General features: G+C 41.1%; 1 protein-coding gene across 1 annotated transcript; it reads left to right on the forward strand.

Moving 5' to 3' along the window:
* On the forward strand, positions 1 to 10,322 carry LOC124264306 (D-beta-hydroxybutyrate dehydrogenase-like). Its single transcript, XM_046699052.1, has 9 exons — positions 1 to 255; positions 3,061 to 3,214; positions 3,580 to 3,704; positions 4,563 to 4,685; positions 5,523 to 5,626; positions 7,648 to 7,720; positions 9,314 to 9,375; positions 9,722 to 9,772; positions 10,116 to 10,322. The coding sequence occupies exons 1-9, from the start codon at positions 249 to 251 to the stop codon at positions 10,206 to 10,208; spliced, it is 792 nt and encodes a 263-aa protein (XP_046555008.1). The 5' UTR covers positions 1 to 248; the 3' UTR covers positions 10,209 to 10,322.
* The last annotated feature ends 3,914 nt before the right edge of the window (positions 10,323 to 14,236 follow it).

The raw sequence follows: 14,236 nt of genomic DNA on the forward strand, positions 1-14,236 counted from the left end.
AACATTAGCTTATCACCGACGGGGTCAAACGCATATTCGTTACTTGCATTACAAGCTGAGGCCAGTTTTTCTCCACACGACCTACTTTTCTGGGTCTAAACATTCCTGGGACCGTGGATAGTTTCAAGACTCTCCGGTTTGGTGGATCGCAGTTCCATCACCATCAACACCGGCGTTCTGTGATGGGTCGAAGTCGCACCGATGTGTAGATATATATAGCCCGTGTTTCAAGGTATATAGACTGCAGCATGTCGGGTAAGTGGCGAATGTCGAAACACTTCATCTACATCAATATACAACATCGTGCAGCTTCCCAGGTTCCATTGTAGGTTTTGTTGGTCTGTTGTTTAAGCAATATTCCAGCTATTCCTGACAATCCAGTGCTCCACAGCATGGGCTTCAAGTGGGATACGATGACATGTGTCAGCAAAGTCAGCTAGCCTTACCACGGTGGCACCCGATCCCGTTAGTCTCCTCTTACGACAAGCATGGGTTGCCGAAGATCAATCCAAACCCGATCGTCTCGGGTAATCCATTGTTAAACTGAGACGAGTACCGGATACTTAATACCACGCCCGATACCACATGCCGACCTGGGGCGGTGGGGTAGCCTAGTGGTTAAAGCGTTGGCTCGTCACGCCGAAGACCCCGGGTTCGAATCCCCACATGGGTACAATGTGTGAAGTCCATTTCTGGTGTTCCCCCGCCGTGATGTAGCTGGAATATTGCTAAAAGCGGCGTAAAACCAAACTCAGTCAGTCAGTCGGTCATGACGACCTGATACACATCTGTTTTCTGGATCTATTACTTAGTATCCGGTTTCAAACACTGGGATTTACAGTAAATATTTTGACATTTAGGCGGTGGGGTAGCCAAGTGGTTAAAGCGTTCGCTCATCACGCCGAAGACACGGGTTCGATTCTCCACATGGGTACAATATGTGAAGCCCATTTCCGGTGTCCCCCGTCGTGGTATTGCTGGAATATTGCTAAAAGCGGCGTAAAACCAAACTCACTCACTTATCTCGTAATAACCCTCAAGTGACCAGTTGGTGTGATCACCCCAGAAAGGACTTTGTCCATATCGCATGTTGACCACGTCAACATGACCTCCAATCACATACCATACTTTCACCACTAACAATAAATCATGACTGACTCTATTTATAACACTTACACCCGGCTGTACAAGTGAGTTGTCAAGATGGCCTCTGACAATGAAGGTAATGTAAGATCTGGTTTATTATACAGAATAATACAATACAATACCGATACTGAGATGTGTTTGTCGTCACTCAGCTCACAATAACCGTCTACAGTTGGTATACAAACACAGGTGCTAGAGAGGTGGTGTAAATCCTGCTGAGGTACCATGCAGGTAGCAGAGAGACTATGACTGACTGACAGGTAGCAGAGCGCAGACTATGACTGACTGACTGAGTTTGGTTTTACGCCGCTTTTAGCAATATTCCAGCAACATCACGGCGGGGGACACCAGAAATGGGCTTCAGACAATGTACCCATGTGGGGATTCGAACCCGGGGTCTTCGGCGTGACGAGCCAACGCTTTAACCATTTGGCTACCCCACCGCCCCGAGAGACTATGAAGACACCGTGACCCAGAATACGGTTTACTTTTGGTTGTTGGCGATGTATCGTTGAGTTAAAAATTTGTGTCGTGGTCGGGTTCGCTGACTTGGTTGTCTCATGTCATCGTAGATCGATGCTCATGCTGTTGATCACTGAATCGTCTGGTCCAGATTCGATAATTTACAGACTGCCGTCATAAAGAATGCGGCGTTAAATACCAAACAAACAAATCATTAATTAAAGTTAAGCTTTTAATACGTATCTGCGATGTCACACCATGTGTTATAATTAGTGCCCTTTGGTTGGAGGGTTTCAAAAAGTAATATACATATTTCGGTCACAATACGGCTGAAATATCGCCGTGACTTAAAAAGAACATTACACTTAGCTGTGTATGAAATAAGGCCTGTCCGACCGCCTGAGGCGGGTTTGATTTCTGCCGGACGGTCTAATTTTACAGCTAGCCAGCCCGATGGACGGGTGAAAAATATTCAGATAACGTGTCCACTGGCACTGTCTATTTAGGATTTAAGAAGGACTGGTTAAATCTCTTCTGGGCTGGTAAGTTTTTGAAGTTACAAGCCCAGATGTCAGGCTGGGATTTTGGCTTATTTCACAGACTGCACTTAGTCACGTACTAAATTCGATATGGGACATCTCGCTCAGAAGGAATCTTTTCGAAACTAGACACACTTGAGTTTACTATTCAGGTAGCTATGGAAGTACAGACTATGGCCTGGCGTAACACGGCAAATACGTGGTGATATAACTGGAATACTGTTCAAAGCGGAAACTAAACTCACTTCAAGCGAAAACCTCGAATCTATTTTATGGTAGTAATGAACACAAGAACATCTTTATTCTCCCCCACCCTTATCCGATAAGGTAGCCTTGTGGGTACAGTGTTGCCTCGTCGACCCGACAGTCAGGGTTCCAATCCCCACATAGGTGCAGTGTTCGAACCTCATTTCTGTCCCTTGCTAAAGGGGCATAAAGCAAACTGACTTCACCCCAAAATATTCATTCACCCTTTATAATCAAAATTTCTGTATAAATCGGTCGTCGTGTTCCACGAACTACGGTTAGTGAGTGTGCAGCGTGCAGCGTGCAGCTTGTTTACATCACTACTCCTCTGTTGCCCAAGATGTTCACAGAATAAGTCGAGTGGCTCCGAGTAGGCGAACATATGATCGGAATGGCCTGTCCCAGATTCTCTCGATGACGACAACATTAACTGATTTTTAGAAAATTTATATTTTTTTTATTGTTAGCATTTTTCCGAGGAGTAAAATTTTGATAATGTGAATAGAGTTATCGCCCTTAGATGAGAAATTCCCCCAGAAACCAAAGTTCTTTTGTTTACTGTCAGTGGCAAACTGAATTCCCGGTCTATTGTCACGCCGAATAGCTGAAACCTCAATTATTAAACACAGTTTCAACTATGGTCCAATATTATGTTTTTCATTTCCAGGTTCCTTGAAAGGTCTCGTTGCCTTGGTAACGGGTGCAACAAGTGGCATTGGTCTTGGAATCGCGCACAGCCTGGCTAAGCGGGGCTGCAGCATCGTTGTGAATGGACTCGGGGATGCAAAGGTGTTCGAGCAACTCAAGGAGGACTTTACTAAGTAGGACTTTGTCAATTACATTCACCAGCGAAAAACCATGCATTTCTTGTCTTCTCATCTTTTTCTTGTAAACCATCTCTTTTGCAGCATTAATTTTTTTTCCGTTGAACTTTCATGCAAAAACTCGAAGCAACGAGAAAATAGCCGAAGCAATGAGAGAATAATTGAAACAACGAGACATTTAGCAGAACGAAAAGTAATTTATGCCAGAAATGTGGCAGCATTAGGCATTCGTACTGATACTCTCATCGTCTGATATTATCTGGAAAACATCGTGTCTGGGTAATCCATTAATCACAGAGCTAGACGTCACATAGGTGGATTATTACTGAATGCAACATACAAGACTTGTTTGTTTGTTACAGGCAACACGGTGTGGATACACACTTTTCAGGCGAGGATCTCGCGAATCTGAGCGAGATACAGAAACTACACAACGATGTCCTTAAACTCTACCCGAAAGGACTGGATATTCTGGTAAATAATGCAGGTATATGAACTACGATGTCCTTAAACGTTACCCGAGAGGAGTGCATGGACAGTCTGGTATACAACGCAGGTATTTGAATAATACTACAGACTAAAATATCTTGTGCAATGCAGTAAACCCGTGCTGGCTTATAACTGTTCTATTGCCAATATCAGGATGCCGATTGAAGTTACTCTGGAAAAACATAGAAAATATTGCAATAATGTTTTTGTCTTGAAACAAGGGAGACATCCCTAATTCTAGTAGCCAAAATTCGAGTGCTTCCGTTTCTGGTATTTATACGCTATCACGGGATTGTATAATCACGTGAGGTCTTGGCTAGGTCATGTGTTTCGATAAGAATCGATTCACAATTTTTCATATGTACACAGATGGTATTTACTCTTGAACTATTCAACAATTTGGTTTTATTGTACGATGATTACTAGTCAACTAGATGACTTATTAATGATTTGATATCGAAAGTCACTTGGAAACACACCTGGCTCTGTGTTCTTTTGTACATAAGAAAACCCTGATTTGAGTGTCCAAGGGCTCCTTTCACGAAGCAACCTTTACTAAGGTTAACCTTAACTCCCATTCTTTAACATTGCGCTAAGGTTACCTTAGTGACTTACGATCACCTTAGTGTTTTGTGAAAGGAGGCACTGGTGGCTATACATACAGTTCCGTTTCACTCGAGTATCGTTTAATCAAGTAGTAGAATATATAATATTACTGAAAAGAAAACGCGAAAAAGGACCCCCAAACCATCTTCCTCCATAAACCCCGAAAGACAAAAAGATCATAAAGTCAATCAGGACATTGCAACTCTCGACAGCTTCACAGCTGATAACGTTTATTACATTCTCCTTTCAGGGTTCCAACATGTGTGCCCTGTTGAGAGTTTCCCGACAGAGAAATGGGATTCCATGATTGCGGTGATGCTGACGGCACCGTTCCACCTGACTCAGCTATTCCTGCCGCACATGAAGGTCAAAGGTCAGTACGCAGAAAGGTTAAACTACTAATTAAAGGACATGGTATTAGGGAGACTAAACTAACCCTTAGTCTCTGAAAATATATACAGTGGACTCTGTATAATCCGACATCTGAATTATCCGACAATCTGTGAATTCCGACATATTTTTGGGGTCCCGGCAGCGTTCTTCTATATTATCATCATTTAGACATTTAGTCCTCTGACACTCCGACATTTTTTCCCGGTCCCAGTGAGTGTCGGATTATACAGAGTCCATTGTAATTTTTATAGAAACAATTAATTCCTTTTAATTGAAAAGGAGCCCCAGTGAGACTGGGATTATTGAGCCTGAGGAATCTAGACTTGCTTCACGTCGGGCTTTACCACTTCAGAAAGGGCTGGGCGGAAGGGAACATTATGCGGTTCAGGGAGTGTGAGAGAGACAAGACGAGTTGTGTGACTGAACTCAATTTTTACAAGGTTGATCAATGTATCATTCCTGTTCCTATTTACACATGGTCGATGTCTGTTTGACACAATTTTTCTATTTACAAAGTCTAAATCAAGGCTGAAAACACGGCCGGGTGCACGCAGTGTACGAAATAGCCACTAGCCCGCTAGCCCGTGACTAGTAAAAACCCACTCGGGTCAGTAAATCTCCACAGTCACTGGCCCGACTGGCTAGTGGATTTTCATGGGGTCATTTTGTAAATATATCACTCTCTCCGACTTGTTAAGTTATAATGCACTTTTAAATCATGCAAGATTATGGCCTGATAATTTAGTAACAGTATTGCTTATAGGCATAATATGAACTGTCATGAGAAAGTGTAATCCGTAAATTGTCTTTGCTTCAGGATGGGGGCGCATCATTAACATGTCTTCGTGTCATGGTCACGTGGCTTCAGCCAACAAATCAGCGTACGTCTCCGCAAAACATGGCATCATTGGGCTTACCAAGGTAACTATATACAACTTGTCAGTGAGTGAACGCCCCTTTGTAAGCCGTATTCCAGGATGGTGTGTGTGTGCGTGCGCGCGTGTGTGCGTGTGTGCGCGTGTGAGTGAGTGAGTGAGTTAAAATTTAAAGTCACATCGGCAATATTTCAGCCATATCATGACTAAAACTAGTTCTAAATATATAATACATACAGATAATATATAAAACCCTGTCAACGAAGGACAGTAAAACCACTAGATTATCACAAAATGAGTTAAAACTAGCTAGCATATAACTTTAAAAGTAGAAAACTATTTTTTGACAATACAATTTAAAAATGGGCTAGACATCGCCAACAACTGAAGGTAGATCACCATACTAGGGACTGTGCGCGTATGTGTGTTAAGGCGCGTAATTCGAATGTTGGAAGAAAGCACGATTCAGGTCTCGTTTACAACTTGCAGAAACCCTCGAGGACGAGTAAGGTGCAGATAAACAGAAACATAACCAGTGCGAACCAGTATTCGAAACTAATGCCCAAGGGACGTAACTCCGCATAGCGAATGCTTCTAAAACTTGGATATTCCCATATGTAAAATATGAAACGTACAAGGATGCTTTTAATACACAAAGCCTGTTACTGAGAATGTCCAGCAATATCAGGGTTGGGGACCCCAGCACTGGGCTTCACACATCGTACCCATGTGGGGAATCGAACACGGGTCTTCGGCTAGACGAGCGAACGCTTTAACCACTAGGCTACACCACCGCCCCGCCAGAAATGGATGGTACTTTTGATGTGACCCTGTCTAGTGCTCGGCATCAAGGGGATAAAAAAAGGACTGGTCAGCTCTGAGTCAGAAAATTGTGTTTGAGTATCTTCTTAACCTGACAGAACCCATTTCATCCTACATATATACAATAGCATCCTAAGGCTCGAGATTCATTAAAGTTCCTCTTGTGTAGCCTCTCATTTTAAGACGGACAGGGAATTTTGTCTTTCATGCTTGGCATCAGCGGAATATACATAAAGACCGAAGCTAAGAAATACAATATAAACAAGTGTAGAAGTGAGCACAGCTCACATACCCCCGCTTCCCACTTTGGGACATGGAAATGACTGATATTGATATATATAATGTGACAAGGATCAGCAGCTCACAACACTTTCTCCTTGACTCTACTAAACTTTATATACATGTTAGATAATTGTTTTGCCATGTACTGATTACAGTAATAATTTATGGAAACATTACTTTTTGTGTTTTCCGTGGAAACCTGACATACAACTGAACTTGTTGCACACAATGAAGTGGACGTAGATGAAGATTGTTATTTTTTAGCACATGGCATATCTGTGGGTCATGATTAACTTGTGTATTAAGTTTGGTGAACCTAGCATGTATAGTTTCGATGATATGCTGTGGCCAGGTAACCATCAAACACATTTTGCACCAAGTCATGTTTCCATGGAAAAAGCAAAAAAACAAAATAGCAAAAGGCACATCAATGGGTAATGATTAACATGTGTGTGAAGTTTGGTGAACCTAGCATGTAAACTTTAAGAGATATGCTCCTGACAAAGTTTCGGGACGGACAGACGGACAGACGAACGGACAGAATGAACGCTATATACCCCCGTTACTTCGTAGCGGGGGTATAATAATACTACTTTTGCATTAAGAAATGGGGTACATGTTTCTAATGGCGTTATCTTTAACCCAGTCAGTTATTGCAATTTTCCAGCATTCTCCTTTACATAGGTCTGATGTAAGGTGCTGTAGAAGATTGTGTGATAATCATCAATTGTCCTGTGTTATATGTCCCCATACCATATCCTGTCGCCACCACAATGACGTCGACCTCTCCATCTCTCGCATGTTATGACAAACCTCAGTACAGATTTTACAGTGTGTTATTACGTCTCTGGTGTTGGTGGAATGACGGTGTATTGTTGGTTCTAAGTAATTCCATACACTGCTCCAGTTTACTCATTCAGTCACTGCTATGTTATATAACCTTTGTCTTTGTCCTTTGCGCAGACGGTTGCCATAGAGACGGCTGGTTCCGGTGTCACGTGTAACGCCATCTGTCCTGGTTATGTTGAAACACCGTGTAAGTTTGTTTGCTGTTTAACCTCTGGACAGAATTGGTCTTCAGCAACCCATACTTGTTGTAAGAGGTGGCTAACGGGATTGGGTGGTCAATGTCGCTGTGGTCAACCTCGCTGACTTTGGTGATGCAAGTCAACTTATCCCAGTTTCGTAGATCATGGCGTCTGTCACTGGCTTATCTTATCCAGACTCAATGATTAACACACCGCCGAATGTGATTCTGAAAATCACACACCCCATGCAACAAAAAACATGATTAAATACTGGACTTGTACATGTAACCGAGACAATTCGGACAGACCGAACTGTTGTTGTGCTTGCTGAAAATGTAACAGAACAAATATGAAAATCTTCATCTGTGTATGATCTTGTGAGGGAATTACTCCCACCAATGAAATATTAATGTCCGGGGCCTAGATTTTCGAAACGTTCGTTGCCCTAAGAATTCGTAGAAACTTTGATCGTAGCCAGTGTGTTAAGAATGGGCTTATGAAGTTCGTTGGGCTACGAACGTTTCGAAAATCTAGGCTCAGGTTTTACCAAAAATGTGACACTCTTTTAAAATTAAACTAATTTGTGAAGATGTTTAATATTTGAATTTTTTACACTCAGTATCCGTTTTATGCATGTGCATTAATTTAGCAAATAATACAACAAAGATGCTGTTGACTGAAATTAGATCGTTTGATTTGTTTACAAATAGCTTTGTGACACTAAGTATTGATCAGGATGTTGGTAATTGCAGTTTTTGTGAAATCCGTTTGAGGTGAGGTGAGGTGAAATTGGGTTTAACGTCGTACTTAAGAATATTTCGCTCATATGACGACGTGCATGCGTGTGTATGTGTATGTGCGGCTGGCGTGTGTATGTGCATGTGCGGCTGCTTGTACTAGCCCAGACTGAAGCTGGTTTTATATCGCTAGCCCACTGAGATACCATGCCGCAGTTAAGCATGAATACCCAACTCAGACACATTTTACTGACTCCGAGCCGACCAGTCCTTGTTGTACCCATTAATGCCGAGCGCCAGGCAGGGACCAACAAGTACCATATATTAACGTCTTTTGGTATGACGCGCTCGGGGATCGAACCCGTGACCTTCCGCTCTCCGGGCGGACGCTCTAACCACTACACCACGGAGGCGGTTAAAAAATCCATTTGAGAATAGAAGAAGTGATATGTTGATAAGTCGAAAAAGAGACAATGTACATTCACCAGTGACAAAATGATCGTTTATCCACGTGTTTGTGTACTGAGAATCAGGCATTCTGAAGACGGTGTAACACGTGAGTGAGTGGGTGAGTGAGTTAGGATTTTAGTCACATCAGCAGTATTTTAGTCATATCGTGGCTAAAACAAGTTATACACTGATGACACATAAACTCACAGTATACAAACCTGTGGACGAAATACAGTAAAAACAACCATCACATATATAGATGTAAATCTAAAACATAAACAATACAATATATAACAGACTTTAGTTGTGTCGCGAAAATATTTTTTTCCGACGATAGTTTTCAGCCGGGTGCGGCTTTGAATAAGTGTAAATTACATTGATGTACTAGATATACCTACGTTTGTCTACTTCCAGTGTTTATGAAGCAAGCTGAGGATAGATCTCGAGACCAGGGAATCACATTAGAACAAGCAAAGGTATAACACGTTACAGCACTGTAATAAATCATTATTAAAACTTGTCTCAGCTAAATCAAATCCCCGATGACCCAATGTTTAATATATTCGTCCATTGTGTTATGTTCGATGAACATACTGGATGTACTAAAAACGTTTCGTTTAAAAAATATGTTGGGCGCCTCCTTTTTGATTGATGCAATTGTTTTTCTGGAATTGGTTAACAAAAGTATATTCTGTCTCCGGCCTCCCCGAATATTGGAGAGCGGCTCGTAACCATCAATACGACGTTTGGGTCTGGGAGTGATCTACGGCAATGAACGAAACTGGACAAACATAAATATTAAATTAGTCCCTAATGTTTCAGGCTCAAATTGTCGGCGTCCATGCCTCCAAACAGCCAGTCAAGCTGGAGCATGTAAGCATATTTTTCATTTGTTTTCAAAAATTGTTTAAAAAATTATTTTCGAGGACAAGAAAATTTCAGTCATTTTACAAATTGATTGAAATATCAGTGCATTTATGTGACAGGTTAAGAGGCTCACAAAAGTTAATAATGTCACAAGAAACAATTATACTCAGATTAGAGACCCAGCAATTTGTAAATACACATTTGACTTTCGTTTTCTTTAAATGTCATGGAAATTGTGATCATGATTAAATAACAGGAAAATACTTAGTTAGTTTATATGTTAACTGTGACAGATACAGGTCCTCTACTTTCGGGTTTTCCAAGTTTTCTGAAATCTTTATTTTGACAGATCGGTGAAATGGCAGCATTCCTGTGTTCCCCCGCGGCTGACCAGATGACCGGAGCGTCCCTCGTTGTGGACGGAGGATGGACAGCGCAGTGAATTATCTGTCAAAGAAACTGTTCTGTTTTTGGACATTGGAAGTTTCTCTGCGAGAAAATAATCCAACGGAATGGTGAATGCGGAAGTGACATACGTGGTTTAAGTGATGCGAGATGAAGAAGTTTATGAAATATTAGAGACTTTGTTTCGTAGAAAGCCCATTTTCATTTTTACCATACTGACTGACTGACTGAGTTTGGTTTAACGCCGCTTTCAGCAATATTCCAGCAACATCACGGCGGGGGACACCAGAAATGGGCTTCACACATTGTGCCCATGTGGGGAATCGAACCCAGGTCTTCGGCGTGACGAGCCAACGCTTTAACCATTAGGCTACCCCACCGCCCCCTTTACCATACAACATATGAGTTCTTGCCAATGCGGCAGACTAAGAGTAGCTCAAAGCCTTAATTAAACTGCATATGTACAAACATATTTAGATTTAACCGTACACTAGTTGTGCATCGTATACTAGTGTATTTAGCACTATTTCCATTTCAACCAGATTTAGATGATTGGGTTTGTTTGTTTTATGGTTTGGTGAGTGAGTATGGTTTTACGCCGCTATTAGCAGAATTCCAGCAGTGCTACTACTGGGAACACAAGGCTTTTCATAGAGTATACATGTCGGGAACTGAAACTAGGGAAAAACCCTATAACCACAAGGCTACTCCACAGCGTCTAATGGAAATGAGTGAGTGAGTGAGTGAGTTAATATTTAACGTCACATCGGCAATATTTCAGCCATATCGTGACGAGAACATTTGATATTGCTAATGGAAATGACAGTACTCAGTTTTATGTTAAACAATTTACTCTTTAATATCATCTACGTCATGACCTGACAACCCCACATCAGGTAGAATTTCTGATCAGCACGGATGGCTCTAACAGCTCTACAAGAGCAAGCAAAGCGCTTAGATCAGTACATCAGATTTCAGTGTCGAACGTGAACGAGTGGAGAAAATAAAACACAAATGACTCTGTAGACATTTTTCTTTTTGTCTTTATTGGAGTGCACCCGAAACAAGGCTCTAGGCGAACACATTGCATTTTGTTGTTTATGCTTTGATCAGACAAAAATATCCGGATGGTAATCTTTTTGTTAAACGCATGATTGAATAAAACATATTTAGAATAAATATTTAAAATATGACGCATCATGTCAATGTGACCGTGGATGTGAGAATGTTTTTCATTACGTCCTTGAATGGCCATTGTATACTACTCAAAGACATAAACTGTTACAATCTTTAGAAAGTATTGTTTAAATTAGAACACTGATTGGTATTAATCGTATCTTACATGGCAATGCAGGTGTCTCATTTACTGCAAATCAGAATGTTTTCAAATATGTACATATCTATATCTCTCCAACAAAACGTTTTCTCAGTTAACTTCTGTTGTACATATGCTATTACTGGGAGGGGGGCTTTTCTATCAATAAACACAATCAAACCTCTCACTGACAAACCTGTTTTTATATTCGATAGTAATTGATAGTAAAAACAATTTTGAGAAGAGAAAGCATTTATCATTTAAACACAACAAAGTTCTATTTACCTACAATCAAACTTCTCAGTAACGAACCTGTTTCAGGCTCACCCTGCTCTACTCACTAGACAGTGGACTGTTCCATTATACCCGTAGGTGTTACCCTAATTAACCTTCTAGTTCAGTGTCTGTCAATTGGGTGTCTGTCAAATGGGTGTCTGTCAAATGGGAGATAACCAATAAAACAGTTCACATTAAAGTAGCAACAACCATTTCATTTGAGGGACACCCCTAATGGAGATATTCTTGACCTAACTGATGAGAAAATAGCAACTGAGGATTCCCCGGAAGCCGAGGACTGGGAACATGGTGCTCCTGGCCTTGAGGTTGTGACATTCACTCCGGGAATGAGTTATTAGCCATATTTACGAGCATACAGGTGTACAACCCCAATATGTAAAATCAAGACAATATGTAAAAACTAACGCAATATGTAAAACATTAACGCAAAACGTAAAAATAACGCAATATGTAAAACATTAACGCAATATGTAAACGATGTCTTTAACGCAAAAAGTACAATGCCTAACGCAAAATGTAAAAACAAGTTTTTAACTTGATATGTAAAAAAATAACGCAATATGTAAAATCCAGTTTAGGTTTGAATATTAGGGGGTGGCAATCGAATCCATTGCTAAGATTTAGCAATGTTTCTTACAAAATAAACTTCATATTACTTTTCTTACAAAATTTTACCTCGTTCAGTATACATGAAGCATAGTCGATAAACATATAATCTATTTTTATATAGAGATATTTTAATCGATCTTATAGTCGAAAAGTTCGAAAGTTTTAAAGGAATAATTTTATTCTTCAAACTTTGTCTAGATGAATGGTATCATTTGGGGTATATTCATTATGTCTTATTCCAGAAACTTTTACCTTTTGGGTTTGACTCCTTCAAACTGTCCATTCCGTCGTTGATAACCAGTGATTGGGTTTTAAAGAAAACCACTTATTGATCCTTCTTAATCGGTTTGAAATAACATGCATGTTGTGGTAATATTTCCAATTTTAACTCATTGTGTATGGGGGTTCGAATTAATTGCAATTGATACTTGGCATCGAGATTGTAGCTCTGACCATTGGACTTCGGACCTTGCAACTGATCTAGGAGATATAGCCAATAGTTATGAACTGACTATGTATATGAAACAACGATGGGCGGTTTAAGGGAATACTGGAATGGTTCCTAAATGCGTGCATCTTGACCTGCCATGGCGTCATTTGCGGGTGGGACTTCATGTAAACCAACTGAGAATATGAAAGAAAATATTCAAATATGTACTTTTATTAAATGACGTTTTAATGATATCAAGGTATGAATAAGGACATCTGGAAAATAATATGGCTGTTCTGTTCCTTGCCTCCCTCTCTTTCTCAGCCAAATGCCAAGTATTCAACCTTAAGCCAGGCATTTATCCAGTTTTCATCTTTAACTAACTTTTGGATTTTAATTGCCAGTCCACTGCCCTTTCCATACAGTAGAGGAAACCTTCGTACACTAACAGTGTCAGGGATTTTGTGTAGAGGACAATATATCTTTGGCCGTTTGATGCCAATTGATGTGGTTTACAGACTTTACTGTTCTATAGGCATTAAAAACTCTGTTGCGGAAGTCAAACGCACCGAACAGAGGAAAGCAGGGATGGTGTTTTTCCTGTAACCAGATTTGGTAGAAATAGAAATGGAACCGCAATGACATTACTGTCCCCTGCTCTGGACAACTTTCTGTCTCTCTGTCCCTCTGCTCTGGACCACTTTCTGTCTCTCTGTCTCTCTGTCCCTCTGCTCTGGACCACTTTCGCTCTCACTGTCCCATTTCTCCAGACAACCTTCTTGCCACACTGTCGACCTGAGCTGTGCTACCTCTCTCTCGTCCATTGTACCTGTTCTACTCTTAAACTGATCAGTTGGATTTAGACTCATGTAGTGTTCCCCTTCATTTTCAGGAAAGTAACCCCTTCATTTTCAGGTAAGTAGCCAAGATATATCACTCGAATGTTTTGGGAAGAACTTGTGTCACTGTTCCGTTTATATCAAAGATTCTGACCTCTATCATAAGATTGTTGATACAACCGTGCGAACCCACCGCCTCCGTGGTGTAGTGGCTAGAGCGTCCGCCCGAGAGCGGAAGGTCGCGGGTTCGATCCCCGACCGCGTCATACGCGTCAAAATACGTTAAAATATGGTACTTGTTGGTCCCTGCCTGGCGCTCGGCATACAACAAGGACTAGTCGGCTCTGAGTCAGTTTAATGTGTCTGAGTGGGGTATTCATGCTTAACTGCGGCATGGTATCTTAGTGAGCTAGCACTATAAAACCAGCTTAAGTCTGGGCTAGTACAAGCAGCATGCACGTCGTCATATGAGCGAAATATTCTTATGTACGACGTTAATCCCCTTTTCACCTCACCGTGAGAACCAGGTGATCACCATATGGCCCGTGAGTGAGTGAGTTAATGCGGTTAAACAC

Source organism: Haliotis rubra, unplaced genomic scaffold (assembly GCF_003918875.1).
Source record: "Haliotis rubra isolate DU_JTF1 unplaced genomic scaffold, ASM391887v1 Scf92, whole genome shotgun sequence".
Taxonomy (NCBI): Eukaryota; Metazoa; Mollusca; class Gastropoda; order Lepetellida; family Haliotidae; genus Haliotis; species Haliotis rubra.

Coding starts and splice junctions, on each gene's coding strand:
- LOC124264306 (XM_046699052.1), top strand. Junction 7,721..9,313: donor TGGTTATGTTGAAACACCGT/GTAAGTTTGTTT, acceptor GTCTACTTCCAG/TGTTTATGAAGCAAGCTGAG. Junction 9,773..10,115: donor AGCCAGTCAAGCTGGAGCAT/GTAAGCATATTT, acceptor TTATTTTGACAG/ATCGGTGAAATGGCAGCATT.